The sequence below is a fragment of the Eschrichtius robustus genome, chromosome 12 (genome assembly GCF_028021215.1).
Source record: "Eschrichtius robustus isolate mEscRob2 chromosome 12, mEscRob2.pri, whole genome shotgun sequence".
NCBI classification, from domain to species: domain Eukaryota; kingdom Metazoa; phylum Chordata; class Mammalia; order Artiodactyla; family Eschrichtiidae; genus Eschrichtius; species Eschrichtius robustus.
The window spans coordinates 40,737,797-40,751,784 of record NC_090835.1 but is presented as its reverse complement, the minus strand read 5'-3'; the positions used below and the strand labels follow the sequence as shown (position 1 = coordinate 40,751,784).

Below are 13,988 nucleotides of genomic sequence, written 5' to 3'. Positions count from 1 at the left end.
TAATGCACCCTCCAACACCATCTCTGCTTTCCTGTACCTTTTTTTTCTGGCCTTATGTACAAGTCTCTGTGTTGCTCTTCTTCTCTGTGTCTCCTTGACTCTTGGGTGATGGCTGTCAGAGTGGAGGACCTTGGTGTACATGCCTACCTCCTCCTTCCTGAGGCCAGTCTTTGTGGGAAGGAAGCCTCACAGATGGGTCCTTTGGTGCCTAGAGCATGACAACCACTCCTGTGTTTTTCACAAGAAAGGTCTGGATGGGGGCCCTTTTCCCATCCCTCTGTTAAAGCTCTACCTACCCCAGTTTATTAACTCATTTTAATATACTTTGTTAAATATTTAAGTATATCCTTTTAAATTCAATTTTTGAATTAAGTAAAACAAGCACATGGTATAAAATAAAGTTAAAATATGAACTATCTCCTTCCTCAATGACCATCTTCCCTTCCCTGGAGACAGATTCTGTTACTACTTTCTTCATTTGGGGATTTTAACTCAACTGTTGCCATTCAGTTTCATTCTGATCCTCCCTAGCAGATCTCACCAGCAGTTTCAGGACCGAGCACAGCACACCTGGTTAGGTGGCACCTCCACAAGACAGACAGCAGAAGCTCGTCAAGGCAGTGGAGTGTGACTGCAACAGCAGGATTCGGCATCAGATCTGTGTGACCTTGGGAGAGTCAGTATCCTGTCTCATGTGTGAAAGGGTAACCATACAGTGTCAAATGAATGTGATTTTTTTTTTTTTTCTGGGCACAAGGGCTACTAGGGTAGGCATAGAAACTGGAGAGTGAAAGGGAAATTGACCTCTCTCTAGAGCTTACACCCATGTCCCCACATTCAAGTCTCGTGCATTTGGGCATCAGGGATGCTTTGAGGCAATGGCTTCTGCATGCCTCTGAAGTTCCCACTGGGTTTGGCAGTACCAAGGAAGGCACAAGGCCCATTGCCATGGCTACAGCCTGCCGCCCTGTGCATAGAAAGCCACTGACTTCGCCAGGGGGCTGCTGTCCAGGGCATAGCTGCTCCTGTTGCTGTGGCTGGGGGCATACTTCAGTCTCAACAGGAAGTAGCACAGTTCCTGGCTTTAAGTCCTCAGTAGTAACCACTACCATTTTTCTGAGTTTTTAGTTTTCCTAGTGCTCTAATTTGTCTTATTCTGCACAACCATACTATTAATGTTTTACTGGTCATTTTACACACTTGCAAATGGACGCTGAGATCATGCTAATTAAGTGGTAAGGCTAGGATTTGAACTAAGATCTTAATTTCAAATCTTTTCATTTTAATATGGAGGCTTTTCATTCTTGCTTCTTAATTTCAGAAGAGGAATCAGGATGCAGAGGTAGGGCCTCACTTGGCAGAATGGAAGTCCAGCCTCTCTCCCTGCCCACCACTTCCACCCGGGTGTTTAAAAGTTAATGCTGTGTTCTCTTAACAGAGTACAACACAGCAGTCCAGACTTACGTCCTGTATCAGTCAGAAAGGGGCATCTAGCATGGCTTCTTTCCTGCCAGTGTGCTGCATAGAGATACCTGGTTCTGGGCTGCAGGGCAGTCAGCTCTGTGCCATTTTTGGTGATGGGCTGCTGGGAATGGTCCTTCTTGCACCTTTACCAGAAGAAGGGAAGAGCCAAGGGGCGGGGGCCTGAGTTCTTTGTGCTGACCACCACCTCCTCTCTCCGGAAGCTCTGGATTCTCAACTTGCACAAGTGCTCTCATCTTAGAAAAAGACATTACATCCTGGAAGCGGTCATCTTGTTTGGGGAGTGGGTCTGCTACAAAATTGGCAAGTCCCCTGAACTTCATTACCCCAAAGCCAAGTCAGCTGGGAGAAAGCCACACAGCACATGTCAACACAGCCTCAGATGTGGAGCAACCAGGCTTGTCTTCTTGCAGAAGAGTCCTGCTGCCTCAGCAGGCAACCTAAGTGCTTCTCGGGAACCCCACTGCTACCGCAGAATATGCAGACTGGAACAAGGAATGCCACAGTCAATTTGGATGGCCGTGGGAAATCCATTAGTGTCAGGGCCAAACCAGCCAAAGAAATCAAGAGCCCCGCCCACTTCCTAAGCCCTTCAGGATCACCTGATAGTGAGGGAAGACAGCCACAGAACCAGAGTGGGAGGTGTTTTCCTTCGTGTCACAGCTGTTTGACAGCAGTGGTGACTGTACTGTACTCAGGCATGGTGATTTTGCTGAGGCCTGCAAAGGCCGTACCCTAGGGGTAGGTGGTGGTGTAAGGTGGCTGCCAGAAATCAGTCACCTGGCTGCTCCTCATGGGTTTGGAGGGGCCTGGAAAGGCCTCTGGGGGCAGTAAGGAGTAAAGATGGCTCCAGTTCTACAGGGCAGGCCAGGAGCAAGAAGACAGGGGACAAGGCTCTCTTCCGCTGGGGTCCCATGAGAGCTGGAATAGGGATGGGTGGTCCAAGAGAGAAGTAGCTATAATTAATTTTGGAAACTTTGTCTAGGTTGATTTATAGAACTCTCTCCTTCTACCCTTTTAGTCACCCTTTGGGTATGGCAGTCCTGTCTCAGCTCTGTACTAAGGAGTTCAGGATCAAAGGTGCTTCCTAATGACAAGAGTAGTAGCAGGGCTAAAGCGAGCCACAGGGAAATGAAGTTCAGGGGAGCTGTTCACAAGGAGGTCCAACGTCAAGCATCCTGGGCTTGAAGGCAGGCAGCATTTCCTTCAAGAATGTATCTTTCCATCTCTTTCTGAAAGATGACTTAAGTGGAGATAATCCATTAACAACAGGGGATCAAGGTGCTTTCACACTGTTCCCAGGAAGAAGTCCCCCTTCAACAATAGTGGAGCAACTGAATAACAGCTATGCTCTTGGAACTGTAGAAAGCAGGGGCTTTATAATAAAAATCACAGGCAGAGGTTTGCAGAAAGAACAGGGGTTAGTTGGCATTGGGTATCCAGATGAAAGAGTTGTCTGATTATTCAGATGGAGGTTTTCAGGAATGAAAGCCAACCCTCAGGTTACCAAACCTCGCAGGACAGAAATCATGGAAGAACATCCAATTCACAGACTAATATACACTGTCCCCCAGAAAACAACTGAATAGACTCTTCCTTTTACTTCATGAACACTTAGCACTATCTAAACTATTTATGGTCTGGTATCCTCCGGACCATATACCTTATCCCCCATTTTTCTACAAAAATGTAAGCGGCCTGGAGTACAAGGGCCTTGCCTTACCTTATTCGTAATAATGACTGCATCCAAGTTCTAGTGCCTGCCACACAGTAGGCTCTCAAATGTTTACTAGACTAACGGGCTCACAGAATGACTGTCAGGAACTGCAGAGAGATTGCTCTACCATACAATCTTCTTAACCAGTAGTTCTCAAAGAGTGGTCCCATGACTAGCTGCATCAGGATGTCCTGGGAATCTGTTAAAAAGGCAAAATTTCAGAACACACCCCAAACCTGCTGAATCAGAAGCTTTGAGGATAGGGCCCAGAAGCTGTATGTTAAACTCGCAGGTGATCCTGACCTGCACTGAAGTTGGAAAACTGCTGTCCTTAATCGCATTTGGGGGAATCATTCCACAGGAAGGATCTGAGGAACCCGTGGAAACCTGGTTAATTGTACATGTCTTGGTGTGCTCTAAAAAGAATTCACACTCAGGTTTATAAACCAGTCTTCAGATTGAATCAAGGATTACCTTTCCTCATAACCTTGAGGGAAGTGTAGGAGTCCTGTGAGACCCAGCTGGCTCTAGCACTCTTTACTAGAGGGAAGAGTCAAACAGGTCAGAAAGCACAGCACCATCAGGTGGCACACTTCCATGAAGAGCCAAGTTTTCACCTCCTGGCAGACACAGAATCTGCTTCTTTTGCTCCATTGGGTTCACAAGCATCTTGAAAGCATTGGTTTCTGTTTTCTGCACAGGGCGTGCACCTGTGGGTGCTCAAAGGCTGTCCATGAGAGCGTATCAAAGTTCACAGAATCATCTGCCCTCAATGCCTGCCTCCAACTTGAGGCTGTCTAAACTGCAACCTGACATTCTCTACTGCACCAAGCAGAACTACTCCTCTCTTGGAGGTGCCAGGATGTTGGCCACCCTTCCTGGAGAACTTCCACTCATCTTTCTCCACTTTGACCATGGAAATAAAAAGTGGGCAAGGCACATCAACCATATGTTCCTTAAGCCTCATGAAGGTGAGAAGGTGGTCAGCCAGTCAGGAAACCCGCACCACTGAACATTAATTGATGACTAAGACCAGGTGAGGCTGAATATTTAGACTCTTCTTGGGACACATGAAGAAACTGGTACATGAACGCAGAGAATGGGACTAGAATCCAGAAATGATGTTCCATTTATTCACTGAAAAAGAGGGAGATTAGGCCTTCTTGATGAACTTCTTCCAAACTCCCAAAACTCCCTCTCTTTTCCAAAATAACACATTGAGAAACATGTTTGTACAAAAACCACATATTATTCCCCCCCTCACAAAATCGGGTGGCTGTATTACAGGAATGAAACCAGATCAGACATAAAGAGAAAATGTCACCACTTATACTGAAACATAGCAGTGTTAAGAATTCACGTATTCTGTAGATTATCAGCATAGTAAAAATACTTCCACCTGGATCTTTTAAATTTGAAAGTGATCACATTAAAGACCTGAGGTTACAAGAGACCACAGTATGAACCAGAATTCCATTTTCCTTCTAAGACCTCAGTATAAAAGGTAAGTATTTGGAATGAGTTTCCTTTGGGAAAGACTGGTGTGAAAATAAAACCCTGGCCATTGTCAAAAGGCACGGGGGTCTTTCTGGAGTCAAAAGCAATGGAATTAAACTCCAGTAGGAACAAGCTCATTTCCACTCCAAGAGCCCAGAATAAACTCAAAAAAGGAACAAGGTCTCCTTGGTTCCAGTACTCTGATGGTGACCAGGGCCACCTGGTTAGAGGTAACACCTGAGGGTTTGAAAGGCAAATCTTAATTGTGGTTTAATTTTTTCTTTTTTTGCTTTCTGATATTAAGGAAGAAAGTTCTAGGGTGTTTTATAAACACCTTCCCACACTCTCACATATGTAAAGCTTTATAGAATATATAGAAAAGGTATCCAAAAGATGTTCCACTTGCATTCTAAATGAAACTGACACTTGAGACTGTGAAGAAGCCAGGTGCTTTGGAAATCAAGCTCTACTCAAAACACCCTTTCCCCACCCATGGAAAGACAGAGGGGAGGGAAGAAGGACAAGAAGAGAAAACCAAGAACTCTTAAGTCACTCATCAGCAGGGGCAGAAATGGGCTCATATTAAGGCATTTTTGTGGCTCTTCCTCTGGAATGGTATTCCACTCTCCTAGCCCGAGCACCTCACCCTCAAAGCATGATGCTCTGATTGCCAAGTGAGTTCCTTGGTACCCACAGCATCTCCTTGACAACCCTGTGATAGATGGAATGTGAGATCTCAGACAGGGAAGGGAGAAGGGATGAGAGGCTGTTGATCCTGCCCCACTTCTCCAATCCCACCCCAAACCTAAAGTACCGCTTCACTAAATCCTTCACCCTGGCTACTGCAAGAGGTAGTTTGGGGACTTGTACCCACAGCCAACCTAACCAAGTTCCATGAGCTAAAATGTTTATCAGCACTATCTACTTACTTTTTTTTTTTTTAAGGTTTTTTTTTTTTTTTAAAGGAGAAAAAAAGAATGCATACAAAGCAGTGAATAGTGGGCTAGATTCATTGGGTGGCCGTTGCCCTAGACACCCAAAACTTTCCTGGCTAGTCTAGGGAACTAAGGAATGCCTCCCAAATGCAGCCCTCAAAGCTCACACTGCCCTCAGAAAAACAACCCCCCCCACCCCGCCCCCAGAATCTAACAAACCATCTGCATAGAAAACCAGAACCAGTGGGCCTGGGGAAGAAGTGGATCTGTTCTAATGCTTGTGCTCTCCCCTACCAAGGACTAAAGGGGGATGTTCTGCCAGGCAGGCTGGAGGCTCTCACAGTCCTCACTAGGGATGAAATCAGTGGGATCCCTTTCCCCATCTCTTTTAATTCTGGTGCGTCCATGTGTGGCAAAAGTCTCATGAACCTTCACCATCAGCACCATTCTTAGCTCAGATAAGCAGAAATAAGGTCACTTATAATGCCTTAAGGTTTATCCCTTCTGGCTATCCCCTCTGCCCATCACTATTTTTTGGTTCCTATTAACTTAGGATGCTCTCCTTTAAAGAAATAATGACACCCCCCCCCCAAAAAAAGAAAAAGATAATGATTATAAAGCATTATCCATAAAAGCATAAGACAAAGCAAAAAAACTGCAGGAGAGCAAAAATGACAGACATAGAAATACTGATGTTGACAGGACCTGCAGATAAACTGTCAGCATACCCCGTACCAGGACAGGGAGATGCTGGGTATTTTTAGGATGACCAGGGCACACTGTCACCACAGGCTTCCCCCTGAGTGTTGGAGGAGGACCTAACACAAGACGTGTCAGAGCATGGACAGGGGTGGCAAGAGAAATGGGGAAATATGGGATGTGTGCTTGGGGCTGCAAGAAGAAAAATCCTGAAAGAAACCCAAGGAAGCTGAGGAACACAAGTCCCGTCATCCCCACTCCAGCTGGTGGCGCTGGGCGTGGACGTCCCCTGCATCTTCCAGGCTAGGGCGCAGCCGAGGCTGGTGGGCCTGGAGCGGGAGGCGGAGGGACTCCTTCTGCAGGTGGTGGAGGAGGTGGCTGCTGCTGCGGCGGAGGGGGATCTGCAAACACATCCAGAAGTAACTCATCATTGCTGGAAACACAGGGGCTCGGGAAAGAGCCCATTCAGAGAAAAATGACTTAAGGAGGAGGTTTCTTTATCGCCTGTGAGGCACTGCTGCCGCTGCGATCTACGTGGCGCAGGTCCATCTGGACCTCCAGGTCACTGCTCATGTTGCTTCCCCTGACCCATGAGGCTGGGGGAGTGGGGAGGTGTCTGAATCTGCCCCAATCTCCTTCAAGGCCCACCCCTTCCAAGAATCACTCCAGACCTTTTCAGAACTTAATTATATTTTGATTTTATTGTATTTTAATGGTTCTCGCTGCTAATTTTATTTCTTCAGTTAAATGATAAGCTCCTTCCTGGGCAAGTTCTGCGTCTTCTTTTCTTTCTCTCATAGTGCCTAGCCTGGGCACAAAATAGATTATCAGAAACTTCTTGCTGATATTAACTATCTCCAGCAGGGCCAGAAAGCTTCACTTGAGGCAGCTGCTGACAAGTTGGACAGTCCTGGGAGGCCCCACAGCTCCTGAACTGCAGTCCTTGGATTTTTGGCCAAAACTAGGTCAGGTCCTGAAGGGAACAATTAGTATGAGTGTCTGGGGCTCTTTCCTGTTTCAATTTTAGCTGCTTTTCAAAGGAACCCTGGATATAATTTAATCCAGGGATTTTTAAACTAGATTTTGCCGGAAATGAAAACATATGAAACAAATAATTAAACTGCAGCCTTCCTTACCAGTCAATTCACCCAATTTTCCCCCTAGGAGGTTTCCACCAAACTGCTAAGGCTCTTCAAAGCATTTTGAAGCCCACTGATCTAATCCTTTGTGTCATCTTGCAGTGGAGAAAACCAGGGCCTGACGACGGGAAGCGACTCGCCTGATGAGGCCTGCCCAGTGCCCTGGAGCCAAGTCAGCGGTTCAGAATCCCTGAAATTCACTTGTGGCAGGAAGTGATCGGGAGCAAACCTTCCACATTCTCAAGGTGCTCCACTGAGGGCCCTTTAGGATGGAATCCTGTACACAAATTGCGGGTTATCAGCAGGACATGACAGTGGTAAAGACCAATGACATTATCTCTGCAACGGGGATGGGCAAACTGGTCAAACCTCCTTATCAGCCAGCACATTTGTATATTGCCTGTAAGGCGGCAAGGCAAGGATTTTCTTGCCAAGGAAAAGAGGTACCCACTAGACTACGGCCTCTGACCACTGACTCAACAGAGATACCTTTTTCTATTGCTGTGATCCTATATTGACCCAGCTCAATTGCTGTCTTTCTTCTGTGCACCTACTTTGTCCTTGCCCCTGTGGGTCCAATGAGAAAGGAGATGTACCTCTGTCGATAGTCCCTGCTTCCTGGCCCTAGGAAGTCTCCCAGAGAACTACAGTGAACTCAAGTCACTTCACAGCCTCGCGTAACTTATGGTAAACCCTATACTACTATCCACTAGTTCATTTCGTATTTTCCCAACTAAAGCTCCTGGAGGCCAGGAATTCCTGTGCGTCCTAGCTCTCTGTATTGTGAACAGGAGCTAACTCCTCCTCACATACGTGACTTCTAAATGGACCTGGGATCACACATGTGGCTGGGAACATGGCCACTATCGGCTGCATTTTGGGATCATTACTCCTGGTCTACAGGAATAAAGGGCAGGCCAGGCTCTGATGCAATCCTCTGGAAGCCAGGATTGGAGCAGAACAAGGGCTCCATGGCAGAAATGAGCTAGCTGGCTTTGCACATATCACCAGGCAGACATCGTTCAGCAGCATCTGAGCCTTCTCCATGGAGCCTGCTAAGACCTCAAATTCCTTCTCAACACAGCCCCGAACACTCCTTCCTTAGTCTAAGCAGCCACTACGAATATATCAAAATGGCTACAAGAAACTTACTTGTTATTCCTGCCCTAAACCAGATCCTATTCTTTTCTTTACACCTACCACTTTTAAACCCTGAATCCATAAAAGGCTCCTATAGGGAAAATAACTACCAGTAGCTCTGTATGTCTTCCAAGATTCAAATTACATAGGCTTAAACAGGCGTGGGCAAGGCATGCCCCTGGCCTCCCAACAGACCCTGGAGTCACGAGTGCATGCCACGAAGGCTATGTATGGCATAAGAGCCTGACTAACTGGGAGCACTTTGCACTCATCACCTGGGTACCTGTCCATCAGGGGTGCTGAAGAGCAATGACTAAAAAACCAGTCTTTTGGAACCCACTCTCACAGGTCATACTGTCCATGGACCTGTCAAACCCCAGAGAGAACAAAAAGCCTGCCTCCCTGTGTACAGCCCTCCCTAAAAGACACGGGGGTAATGCATCTCCCACCTTGCTACTTACACATGCCGTTAGGTGCCGTGAGGGGTACCCGGGGTCCTAAGATGTTTCCTGGGATTGGAGGCATACCAGGAGGGGTAGGGCCACTCCCAGGGGGGTGGATGTTGGCTGCAACGGTGGACATCATGCGGCCTGGCATGGGCTGCCCAGGCATCATGGAACCTGGACCTGGTATCTGACCTGTGGAGGGAGATTTAAAGTACTGAGGTAAATGTACTAGGAAAAAAAAGGAATCAACTCACTGCCCGAGACTGCTAAATACAGACAAATACCTAACACTCCAAAACAATTAGAAAGATCAACACAGCAATAATCTGTAATAATCTCTCTGCCCAGGGTGGGGTGGGGGGACAGAGGGATAATGGGGCAGATCTGTGAAGTGAATGATTACCCTAAACCCTGCTATAGGTAGGTAGTAGCTGTAAGAAGCAGTTACCAAACATCCTTAAAAGAAAGCATTCATTCTGGTTAGTTTGGGTGAACAATGGATTATCCAATATCTTCCTGAGGACACAAAATGCCAAGCAAAGACCCACAGGGAGCGGAGAGAAGGACTTTAACAGCAAGTCAGTGCACAGTCCAAGGACTGAAGCTCAGTCCAGATTGAGCTTCACGCACAGGCTATGTGGGAATGTGTATGCCTGAAAGAGTATTGATCACTACTGTGAAATCACAATTAAAAAGGGATTCTAGGGGCTTCCCTGGTGGCGCAGTGGTTAAGAATCTGCCTGCCAATGCAGGGCACACGGGTTCGAGCCCTGGTCTGGGAGGATACCACATGCCGCGGAGCAACTAAGCCCGTGAGCCACAACTGCTGAGCCTGCGCATCTGGAGCCTGTGCTCCGCAACGGGAGAGGCCGCGACGGTGAGAGGCCCGCGCACTGCGATGAAGAGTGGCCCCCACTCGCCGCAACTGGAGAAAGCCCTCGCACAGAAACGAAGACCCAACACAGCCAAAAAAAAAAATTAAAAAAAAAAAAGGGATTCTAATTGGAATTCTGAAGTCCTGTTCACAAAAAAATCTCTCCCTCTCTCCCCAACCAGGAAGCACTGGCTCTGGAGAACCATGGTGGGGGAGACACATGGGAGACAGGCAACTCCTTCATCTCTTCCTATTGCTTTGATGTGCATAATGGGATACGCTAGACATAAGGACAGTGAAACACTTCCTGCATTCAGTTTCACACTGAGTCTTTAGAACTTTCAGCAAACTTTTTCTGTAAAGAGCCAGATAGTAAGTATTTGGACTTGGCAGGCCATATGGCCTCTGTCACAACTATTTAGCTTTGCTACTGTAGTATGAAGGCAGTCAGACAATATGTAACAAATAGGTTACCTAAACATCTTTATTTATGGGCTCTGAAATGTGAATTTCACATAATTTTCATGTGACATAAACATTCTTTCGAGTTTTCCCCAACCACTTAAACTGTAAAAACCATTCTTAGCCTATGGCCCCTACAAAAATAGGAGATAGGCCAGATTTGGTTGCAGTTAGCCAATCCTCCCTTAGATATGGTGGTGGATATGTATTAATTCTTCAACTCAGTGGTCTGGCTCCTGGGCTTGGCTTTAAAGAGCCACAAACAAAGGAGAATTGTTTAATGGGCACAAACCAAGGCTGAAGCTATATATAAGGACAAATTATAATCTCTACAGAATAAGGAAAGAGAATCTATTATAGTTTTTTCTTTCTTTCTTTTTTTAATCTAGGGACATTAACACACCTATGTAAGGTCAACTATATGAAGCTGAACACAGGCTTCTAGGCATAGTCCTGAGACAGCTGGAAATAAGAACACTTGAGGTTCAAGCTTGGAAGATGGGACTACCAGACAGCTAACTGGCAACTAAAATATATAGAGCAGTACTGGAGATAACTCAAGTGAAGAATCCTCTGTCAGTGCTTAGAAAAAGGCCTGTCTTAAGAAAGACACACAAAGCTTCAAGCCTCACACCATCTATTTCCAGTGTCTGTTCCATGAGCCAGGACTCAAAGAGCGGAGCCTTTCACTACAGGGTGTCAATGAAGAGAACCCCAGTGAGATACAAGAGTCAGGAAGAGAAGTGGTCCACTGTCTTTGGGGGACTATTTTTTAAAAGCATAGGGAGGCATCAACCTTATGCCTCAGAATGAGAAGAACAGCAAGTTTTGGGTCCTCTGGCCCACCTTCCTGTGCTCTATAATGCAATCATGCAAAAGTGCAGCAGAGGAGCCCCAGAGGCCCATCTGCTGGAGGACAACTTGATCAAATCACCTCAGAGAAAGCAAGAGCAGGTGCTGGGCTGACACTACCACTACTCCTACACCACTGAACTTCAGTAATTAAAGCTGGGTGCCTGTGCCACAGTGCTAGGATGGATTTAGGCCGTGCTGAAGAGTCTATCCACGTAGGGAATGACACAAGAGATAAAAAAACAAATGCCAAGTATATTATAAGCCATACGAAGGATGAGTACACATGAAGGTGTGGCAGGCAAATCAAAGGAAAACTATGGAAGCAAGTAAAAGAAAACAATACCTTCTGGTTAACCAAGACCAACTTGCGAATGACTTGGGACTTTGGATAATGTGTATATAAAGTGAAGGAGGCGAATTAGGAACAGGATAACAGCAGACTATCCTAAGTACAAGGCCTAGACTGATTTACACAATCAGAAAATAATATGAATATTGTTCCATTTATACGTAGCACCTTCATACTCGCCATTCCCTCTGAGGTAACTGCATCACCTTATTATCTATCACCTGCATTTCACCGAGGAGTAACAAGCTCAAAAGGTTATTAAAAAAAGTGCCCAGGTTACAGAGCCAAGTTGTCCACGCTTGGTTTGTCTGACATGAATCAAAGCAAAGGGGACCGGATGAGTCATACACACAGAATGGGGTGAGGGACTTGGCTGGTAAGGCTACAGGGGACTGGGTGAAAGGTTTTGGAGAAACGAGGAACATGGGCCTGATTTTCTGTGTGATGGAAAGCTTTAAGAAGGGATGCAGAGGAGTCTGAGCCTAGAGCAGAGGAAGAGAGCTTTTGCAGAGAAATAGGGGCTGCATGAGGGCAGGATAAGTAGATAAGAGTTGAGCCTAAGTGTCCATCATCGGATGAATGGATAAAGAAGATGTGGCACATATATACAATGGAATATTACTCAGCCATAAAAAGAAATGAAATGGAGGTATTTGTAATGAGGTGGATGGAGTTAGAGTCTGTCATACAGAGTGAAGTAAGTCAGAAAGAGAAAAACAAATACAGTATGCTAACACATATATATGGAATCTAAGGGAAAAAAAAAGGCCATGAAGAACCTAGTGGCAAGACGGGAATAAAGACACAGACCTACTAGAGAATGGACTTGAGGATATGGGGAGGGGGAGGGGTGAGATGTGACAGGGTGAGAGAGTGTCATGGACATATATACACTACCAAATGTAAAATAGATAGCTAGTGCGAAGCAGCCGCATAGCACAGGGAGATCAGCTCGGTGCTTTGTGACCACCTAGAGGGGTGGGATGGGGAGGGTGGGAGGGAGGGAGATGCAAGAGGGAAGAGATATGGGAACATATGTATATGTATAACTGATTCACTTTGTTATAAAGCAGAAACTAACACACCATTGTAAAGCAATTATACTTCAATAAAGATGTTTAAAAAAAAAAAAGAGTTGAGAACAGCACCCTACAGGCTTCCTGGGGATGGGTAAGAGAATGAGGAGGAGGGGTGAGTATGAAGCTGAGAATGAGAAAGAATTCGGGTTTGGCACCTAACTGGCATGTGAAGTGTAGAGAATGGGGAAGGACTTTTGCTTTGGGAACAGGAGGTGCGGAATTGGCTGTCATTCCAGTGGAACACAGAGATGGGGTGAAGGGAAGATACAGAACTCTCAAAGTTTCCAATGGGCAATAAGTAGCACACACAGAGCCTTATTATTCTAAGAATCAGGGTCTGTCCTCTGTAACTCTCCCAGCTTCCTTCCTAACAAACACCTGTGAGGCCATTACTAAACACAATGCTTTGTTTCCCACTCTCTGAGTCTCTACTAATGATTCTCTGATGGTATTCCAGGTGGTGAGACAGGGCAAGAGGAGATACTTTTGCTATTGTTGGGGGCAGGAGGCCTAGTATGAAGTCCAGACTTACAGAATCCCAACCTAGAGATGAAAGAACACTTTCAATGGACTTGCTGTGATGAATGGAAGCCATTCACTAGAACAGATAATACGGCCCGTGTTTATCAATGGGTACAGATTGCCTCCTTCTACCCAGTTCAACCTGGACAAGAGGCCTTGAGCAAGTCAGGAAGAACATTTTGCCAGCCCGTCTAAGGTCTCTCTCTCCAGAAAACCGACAGCAGAACACTGAAGAATGCCTTTACAAAAAGGCCAGAAAGAGTACTGAGTAAGGGAGAAAGAAAGAAGGAAAAGCATAGACCAGGTGTGCGCTAAGTGATAAGACACACAACTGTTCAGTCCTAACCAATCTCGTCCACAACAGTCTGACCGAGTTTTTATACTTTGATGTCTAGAGCAAGGTGTGGGTTGTCCAAACTCCTGGCTGACCAGTGAGCATCCCGGTCAGAGAGCCACCCAATACCACTCTCGACAGGGAAAGTGAAGATGAACGTGACTGGAAGCTGAACAGTGCGATCTCACTTCCACTTCACGCCGACCCAGATGAGTGGCCTTGGACAAGTCATTTAGAACGCCCTGAGCCTCAGTTTCCTGAGATTATTATAAAAGTGATGCTAAATATCTGTTGTACTCTCTCTGTATGATCAGGGAAACTGTTTATTTCTTATGGTGCCTTATTATGTCACTGGCTCTGCCTAATGAGAGGCAGGGCAAATATTCTCATTTTATAGACAGTAAACAGAAGCTCAGAAAAGTTAAGAGACTTCTTTACGGTCATAGAACTTGTAAGAG

General features: G+C 46.0%; 1 protein-coding gene across 4 annotated transcripts in view; it reads right to left on the bottom strand.

Moving 5' to 3' along the window:
• Positions 1–4,295: 4,295 nt before the first annotated feature.
• The window catches only part of SMARCC1 (SWI/SNF related BAF chromatin remodeling complex subunit C1), a 185,908-nt gene continuing 176,215 nt past the window's right edge, over positions 4,296–13,988 (bottom strand). For 2 of the 4 annotated variants that reach the window (XM_068557306.1, XM_068557307.1), the window contains exons 27-28: positions 9,071–9,247; positions 4,296–6,731 (exon numbers count right to left, since the gene is read on the bottom strand). In XM_068557306.1, coding sequence (XP_068413407.1) covers positions 6,634–6,731; positions 9,071–9,247 — 275 coding nt within the window. In that variant the 3' untranslated portion in view covers positions 4,296–6,633. Of the gene's footprint in view, positions 6,732–7,042; positions 7,304–7,327; positions 7,747–9,070; positions 9,248–13,988 lie in introns of those variants that run through there. The other 2 variants (XM_068557308.1, XM_068557309.1) reach the window with 2 other exon arrangements.